Raw genomic sequence first — 8,416 nt, forward strand, 5'->3', positions numbered from 1 at the left:
ATGATTTGACATTTATCATGATAATTATCGATATCGAATGATATGAACGGTTTTATCGGGTTAACATTTTTGGCCCTACAGCTTAGCCCTACTTACGCTGAAGTGGATGAAGGCTCGTGTAGACTACACGACTTCCAGCGTTGGCAGATCAATGTGCTGTTCAGACTACACAACTTGCCGTCTTGTGATGAGTCTTGAAGTAATTCTGGCGTTCACACTACGTGACTGATCGGTGACAGGAGGTCACACACTACGTAAGCTGACAATGTGAAAAAAAAAAAGCGCTCTCTTTTGCTAGATGTGGATGTCTAGTCGGCCGACTCCTCCAGATATTTGGCAGATGTCGGCGATGTGTCAAAAATGTGTCGGGGAATCGTTTTGATGCGTTGTTGAGTAGTTCACACATAATGACTGGCGACCACTGATCAATCGCTGATTTACCCCTGATCATAGCCTGACGGTTGCCAAGCTCGTCGAGCGGCAAATCGGTCTAAAAATCATGTGTAATCATGCGTGAACTAGGCTTTAGTAAAGAAGGTATAAATGAGTGTAAATAACATGTAATTTTTAATATATGAGTAGAGGAAAAATCTGCTAGCTGCTAGTTTATGCAGTGTAAAATGCTGTAGGCTTAAGCTAATAATGGTGACTAATGTTCTAAGTTATAGCAGTTATAATCCCCTGTTATCTCTACTCGGCCCGAGCTGAACTTAACATGCCAAAATCTGGCTGAGAGTGACTTTGGGCTTTTAGGGAGGAGAGAGAGACACCGCTATAAAGGAAAGGGGGCGCTGGATTTATAGAAAGACAAAACAAGAGCATCATTGTGAAACCAAATGCGGCAAAATAATTGTTTTCTCTCAATTATATTGTTTTCATAATCATTGGAAGCCAAAATTGGATTTGAAAACAACATTTGTTTAATTGCACAGCCACAGAACAAAGAGCTGTTGGGGATGGCATGTAGACAAAATTTACATCCTCCTCTTCGCCGGATAAAATCAATGCCAAGTGCCTGGGCAGCAGAATGAAACAGCAGTGCTACATAACTGTACTGAGGGTGCTGTGCACAAAGTGTAAATGAGTGTGCTGCAGCACCTCCTCTTTAGTACTCCGACACCTGCTAGCAAGTATGCAAGAGACATTGCTTTTTTTATTTCCTTTAAATTATGTTTTTTTTTTTTCTTGTTACTAACATATCCAATAAACTTTCATATTCTTTTCAATATGCAGTGCTATGTATGTGAATACTGGAGAATACTATCTAACTAGAGACAGTGTTTCATGTTAGAAGCACAGTTTGATGAAGCAGAGAGACTGCATGATGTGACTTTGTATACTACAGCTCCAGTTAAACCACTGCAGGTTTTCTTAGTTCACAAAAACAAATTTCCCTTCACAAAAAGCTTAATACCCAGCCTCCCCTTCTCAATCAACACACAAAAGCACAAACATTTCTATATTCTGGCAGGGTGGGATAGAAGGATAGTGGTCAACCTGCAGGGTGAGGACTGAGGGCAAGAAAGAGACGCAGGGGAACACAGAGCTGTAGTGGGCTGCAGATGATAAAAGAGTTGATGGGTTATGTAATGAACTGCAGCTATGGCGGGGCAAGAAGAGGGTGAGATAAAAGCAAAACACAACACAGAGCAACTGTACTGGTAAATACTCTGCTGGCTATTCCTGTTCAGTCTCCTGAGTGCACATGTAGTGCTGAAATTACAGCCGACATACCGAAAGTTAGAGAAACAAGTGGTTTGATGTCTAGAGTGATGGCAAAAAAATATGATACTGTAATGCAGAAATACAGTGAAAAAAAAAACAGGGTGGGCGATAAGCTCTTTCAAAAGCTGGCAGCACAAATCCACCAGGGACATCATCAGTTCTCGCTAGCTTGCATATATTCTATGCAAAACACATAAGCAGGTAGTGAGGTACCTCGTAGAGCAACAGTCAGCATCTGCTCCTTAATGAAAAATGGATCAGCCCCTCAATAAGTCAGCACAACTCTGTGTACACGGGCATCTGGCGCCAACACACACGTACCAAAACACTAGTACGCTGAAATACTCCCATCATCACAGATACAACAAGCAGCACAGACGTGAGCAAAGTGGGACTTTCACATCTCCGTCCTTCACTCTTGCTTCCTCTCTCTAAACATACACTAATACAAACATGAGACTTAGTGCACTACTCACTTGCATGTGAGGCCGCTGGCTAGCTTCACCACAGCTGTGTTGATGGAGAAGATCCAGTCCAGGAGCCACATGACCCAGAGGACACTAAGCTAAAGCTATGTTATGCCAGTCTATACTGAACTGAACCTGGAGAAGGCAAGTGCAGTGTGACTGCAGTGACCTGGGACCAGGTCTTTGACTGACGAGTGGCTGTTGTGTCCTCTCAGCGCAGCAGCCACAACAGCAACTGACACGAGAGTGTGGGAGGGGTAGGAGCATGATGGGTGCAAGGGCGAGCGAGCGAGAGAGAGAGAGCGAGCGAGAGAATTTATGCTTGGATGCTCGCCACTTACTTGATGGTTATTGACAGAAATTATGCATTTCAATAATAAACTGTTGCACAGCACCACTGTCAAGTGTAAAATTCTGTAGTATTGCAGTAAATGTCAATGACAGTCGCACAGTGCAGTGTTTCTTGAATAGGAGGACAATCCAAGAGGGGTCATATTGTTATATAAAAATTGTTGTTAATAAGTATTTTGGGTTAAATTGTCTTGTCAGGACTCGACATTCAAGAGAGTCAAAAATCACACAGCTTTGCGGAGTCAAATCTGAACACACAGGCAAAATTTGCTGTCTTGTCCAGTCTCTTAAGAATGAGACCCGGTGTCTTAAAGAGATGACCGGTCTAAATAAATGTTAAAAATAATAATGATAATCAGGGTGACTTACACTTTGAAAATAATAACATCCTTAGGGCTGTAGAAGGGCATCAACTCAGCAGATGGACTGGTCTCTGCTCCTTTGTGCGAGGAGGAACACTGCCACAAAATGACCAAACTGTCAGAAACCGACTCAACGAGGGCGACAAGAGGGCCCAACGTCCTCTAGTGGGATCTGTGCTCACAGCCCAGCACCGTGCAGCTCCGCTGGCATTCACCAGAGAACACCAGAATTGGCAGGTCCACCATTGGCACCCAGTTCTCTTCACAGTTGAGTGCAGGTTCACACTGAGCACGTTATATGCTGCCACCGACATCATCCGGCATTACCTCTTTGGCGTGGGTCATTGATGGTCTGGGGAGGCATGTTGCACAGACCTCTACGTGCTAGCCAACGGTACCCTGAGTGTTGATAGGTACTTGGATGAAATCCTCAGAGCCATTGTCAGATCTTAACTGCTGCAGTGGGCCCTGGGTTCCTCCAGGTGCAGGACAATACCCGGTCTCATGTGGTCAGAGTATGAGTGCAGTTCCTGGATGACGATGGCATTGATGCCATTGACTGGCCCTCACGTTCCCCAGACCTTAATCCAACTGAGAACCTGTGGGACATTAGGCCTATATATTGTGCATCTGACGCCACCAAGTAGCGTCAAGAGCTGTCCAGGAGCTTACTGATGCCCTGATCCAGGCTTGGGAGGAGACACTTCTTGCAGACTCTTCAGGAGCATGCCCGGACATTATCAGGAGTTCATACAGGCACTTGGGAGCCTAATACACTACTGAGGCACATTATCAGTTGCCGTGATGAAAGTAACGCAAGATGGATCAGTCTGTGATTTAAATTTCTTTACTTTTAATTTGTGATTTGAATCCAGCCGCTCAATCAGTTGGTGATTTTGGTTTCCACTGACTGTTGTTAAGTCATTTTGTTCTTTACAAATTATACAATGTACAGTAAAGATTTTGAACTTTGAACTATTTCGATCATGGAGATCTGATGTGTCTGAGCAGGTATAATGTGGTAATAGTCAACACTGGTGGAAGAAATAAGAGAACATCCATTCCCTTGTATGACTCATGAATATAAATATCACTTTAATAATCCTTTGTACTCTCTTCCACCATAAGTGGATGACAGCGTGGGAACCAGGATATTGAGATTCATTATGTGAATTGCCAGGGTGGCGATGGATAAGACACATGCCTTTGGTGTGAGAGACCCAGGTTCATTTCCCAACATCCCCCAATGTGTCCTTGAGCAAGCGCACTTAACCCCTAGTTGCTCTAGAGGCGTCTGATATATAGCAATTGTAAGTCGCTTTGGATAAAAGCGTCAGCTAAATGAATAAATGTAATGTAAATGTAATGTGATCACTTCGTTTGTCAAGATTGCTGAGCAACTACTAAGCAAAAAAAGAGGCAGGTAGACTGGTATCGGGTTGGGACTGGTAGAGAAGAGGCAGACAGGCAAAACAGAGGGGGATAAAAGTATGGAGGTACAGGTGTTTAAAATAACGTCCAAGTAGAGAATCCTTGCATTGGGTAAATACAACTGTAAATGGTAGCAAGATGTTTTTTTGTTTTTTCTCCTGATCTTATCTTATTTATCTAAAATGCATATAATTCACCTCTTGGGCCACAGAAAATGAAAGCTTGAATTTAGCCAAAACTAATCCCATTGGCGGTGAGATGTTGCTGTTGGGTAAATCTGATTTATCAAAGACGCAAAGCAACACAGTAGGCTTCTTAAAATAAATACAGTAGAAATTTCAGGTCAGTTGGACCACCGTATTTAACTACATAACCTTAAATGTTACAATTACGGCTGAAAATAACAACAGAAATAAACTAATTTCCAGATTTTACATATCATATTCGATTCAACTGCCAGTTGTCTACCCGGAAGTGACTGTTGTTGTAAGCACAATGTCACAGTGGTCAGTCTATATTTTTGTAGCTTGCTCATGTGGAGGGAAACGCAATATTAAGTGAAGCACAAACAGGTGAAGAGTCTACCAGTCTGATGAGAAATAGAGAGAAGTGGGAAGCTTGCTTCAACATGCCCACCATATGAGTAGTGTTGGGCGGTAGCGTCGCTACAAGTAGCGCCGTTACTAGTTTAACTAAATTTCTCAGTAGCTTGGTGGTAGCGTCGCCATTTTGAATCAAATCAAAGCTCTTTTATTGACCGAGTAACGGCCACACACGCTACATTTTTCTCAAGCATTTCTGAAGGATCAGCAAGTGACGCCACACGCAGACCTGTATGTGCAGCCAGCGGAAGCACTTCCGTGTGATGCTGATGTAGCGATCCTTGGGCTGATGTCTGTCTATTGTGATAGTTGTTGCCTGGCCACCTCTTCCTCTAGTCAGGAGGAAACTTTCATATGTAGCGGCAGAAACTTGTTTCCATGAGAAGAGTGATTTCTCTCTCTCTCTTTCTCTTGGGCCTATTGCCATGAATGTTTAGGTTGCAATGTTGCCAGAGCACAAATTCACATATAAACAATAAAAAAATATATAATTAATAAACAATGAAATTACATTATAAAAACTAAAGAAGAAGGAATAACAACAACAAAAACACAATATAGGCCTATGTTACATTGAAAATATGTCTTGATTTTTGACAAGCAGTAGAATTTTCCAAGGAACAATTATTAAAATAAACAATATTAATGATAATAATGTGATAATTAAGTTACTTTATACAAACAACAATGGTTCTCAGTTTGTTGAGAATAAAATTGGTATCGTTCAGGAACCGGTATCGAAGTCGAGGTATCAATATTGAAAATCTTTGAACGATACCCAGCCCTAGTAAGAAATGAAGGAGAGTTGACGACGGGTGCCCTTGCCACCAGCTCCTAGAAATAACTTCAATAATTGTTCATTAGAACCCTTCCATGTCGTCTTCCATCTAATCCACCATACTTCTTTGTTCAAAAATGTTTTGAACAGTAGCAAATTGTTTCGTCTCAGACATTTAACGCGCTCCCGTGGGCATTGCATTTGATGTGTAACCAATGGACGATTATTCTAATTAGCCATTTAGATATGAGATGAACGATAGGTGAATTGCTGACCTAAACAATGCATCGAATGTTACAGTAGAAACTTCTGTTTGACCACAAAAATTCCAAGTGAGGAAGGCCATATTTGACACCTACAGTTCCTGAATGCAGCACAGCCATGGTTGTAGGAATCAGCAAAGGGGTGATAACTTCCAAATTAATTATGAATAGGCATTTGGCAGATATACTACACATGTGTTACTGTTACAGCTGTAGCGTTTTGGCAGATGTAGAACATCTAGCATCTTTCAGACATCGCTGAATTAACACTGCCTCACTTACGCACCCTGAGTGAAATATTGCCCCGTCTGTGCCATTTACAAGCACTCAAACTACTTGACAGCAATAACATGCTGTGAAGTAGGATTAAATGACTTCCTTGCCATCTATAATAAACTACTACAGCATTTAAATGTCTTTTGTGGTTATTTTCTATCATGTCTTCCATTATAATCTAACAGGGTTCCAAGTCACAACATTGCAGGTACACTGTGATGCTGCATCCACCAAAGGCTCTCTCTTATACCAACACACACAAACAGATGCATGATGTGAAGTGGGACAACACCATATTATATTATTTATTTTGGCAAACTATTAAGAGTTGCAGACTTTACAGACAAGTGAAAAATGCAGCTGAACAGTTGTCATGAGTGAAACCTCCTGCTTCATGTTTCCGGACCAGAGAGAAAGAGCAAACTGTGCTATGAAAACAAGCAGGGAGTGTTTTTCAGCTTACTTCTTTCCAGGTTTCCTGGGCTTTGTCCTCTTCTTCCTTGCTTGCAATGCGAGTACTAGAAAGCAGAAATACAATTGTTAACTTAGGTGTAATTAACACCAACCTCAAAACCTCGCAGTTGTTTTTTTACACCACACATGACATTGTCTTGTTGTTGCTCAAAGCTGTTTGGGTCCATGCATCGGGCTGCAGGTGTAAAGCAAAAACAACAATTCGGGTAACAATACCAGCTCTGAGCGGGTAGCAGGTTACTTGGCTGGAGTTAAGTCTCTGAAAAGGCTAAGTAACGTTAAACCGGCCTTGGCGGCGTGTTGCACCGTGTCAGAGGTAGTTTAATGTTAACTAACGTTAGCTGCTAACAGTAACGTCGTGCTTTTCACTGCGAATATCACACGCTGGACCATTATCATGCCGAGACCCGCTAAACTGGTTTATAGTTTTGGGGGACACTGTTGCTTCTTCTTTCCTGTAACCTGGATACAAGTTTTTCCGCATACTTATCCACAATCAGATGCTAACGTTGGTCTGCTGGCTAGAGCTAGCATACTGTTAACACACACATAACGTACACACGCAGCAGAGCGCATGGTCCACTTTTACTTTTCACCAACTGCTATGTGGCTTGTTACACTTGATAAAATAGATAAGACAATGAATTTGTCAGCGAAACGCATGTGGCAAAGCGTCTCTATTTCAAGTACTCGGTGTAAAAGGCATTTAGGACTAATTACAACGTTACCTTTTCTTTCCATGCTGATACCCAGTCAAGAGATAAGCTGCATTCAAGGACTGTTGGAAATGTAGAAACACCAAAGTGCGCGAAAATTAACCACATAACAAAGTTGAGCAGTAGGGGGCGGAGTATATAGAAACTGTCGACAGAATTTGTGTAGTTGGTATATTAAATTACCAAATAATAACTAATAAATTAAAACATTATTAAAGACAGTATTTACACAGCCGTTATTTTGTATAGCAAAGCTCTGACACATGCACTTCCTAAAAAGGGGTCAGTCATGGCTATTACAGGGACCATTTCTCAAGTTAGGTAAATTTGATTCATGTTTTCCACACAAGCCCAATGGGAAGATTGCTAGATGCCCCTGGGGCCCAGACCATCAAGGACCCACACACCAAGTCAACAAGTGACCTTGTTGACTTGTAACGCTCTTCACAGACGAGAGTCACAAATTGCTTTATAAAAACCTTAACATACAAGAACCAAAACACAGAAGATAAAATGACCACCCGAGCCACGGCAAGGGGAAGTGAACTAAAATACACAGCATGTGATAAAAATACATCAAACATAGGCTACACCGTAGGCCTACGTGATAAAATACACTCAAGCTCTGTAAGTAATATTGAGAAATGCAAACTGGACCCAATACGCAACATGTAGATCTCAATATAGGGGTGATGTGAGACCGTCTATTTGTCCTAGTGAGCAGCCTTGCAGCACCATTCTGGATTTCCTGCAGGCAATTAAGGGCAAACATGCTAAGTGATGGGAATAGTATGTTACAGCAGTCTATGCAAGATGAAATAAATGCGTGTACAAGCATCTCTAGTTCAGATGTTGTAGCTATCGATCTCAGTTTACTGATATTTCTTATTTAAAAAAAAAAAGCTCTGGTAAGCTGCCTAACATGGGTGTCAAATGATACGGATTGATCAAATCTGTGCCACTCTCCTCAG

The 8,416-nt window shown here is 41.8% G+C and overlaps 1 protein-coding gene across 1 annotated transcript in view; it reads right to left on the bottom strand.

The window, feature by feature from the left end:
- srpk1b (SRSF protein kinase 1b) overlaps nt 1–7,550 on the bottom strand; it is a 29,584-nt gene extending 22,034 nt beyond the window's left edge. The window contains exons 1-2 of the mRNA XM_038696341.1: nt 7,458–7,550; nt 6,719–6,773 (exon numbers count right to left, since the gene is read on the bottom strand). Coding sequence (XP_038552269.1) covers nt 6,719–6,773; nt 7,458–7,470 — 68 coding nt within the window. The 5' untranslated portion in view covers nt 7,471–7,550. The remainder of the gene's footprint in view (nt 1–6,718; nt 6,774–7,457) is intronic.
- Nucleotides 7,551–8,416: the final 866 nt, after the last annotated feature.

The sequence above is a fragment of the Micropterus salmoides genome, unplaced genomic scaffold, assembly GCF_014851395.1.
Source record: "Micropterus salmoides isolate LMB-PRFRI ecotype aquatic unplaced genomic scaffold, ASM1485139v1 Ms_hic_scaffold_4, whole genome shotgun sequence".
NCBI classification, from domain to species: domain Eukaryota; kingdom Metazoa; phylum Chordata; class Actinopteri; order Centrarchiformes; family Centrarchidae; genus Micropterus; species Micropterus salmoides.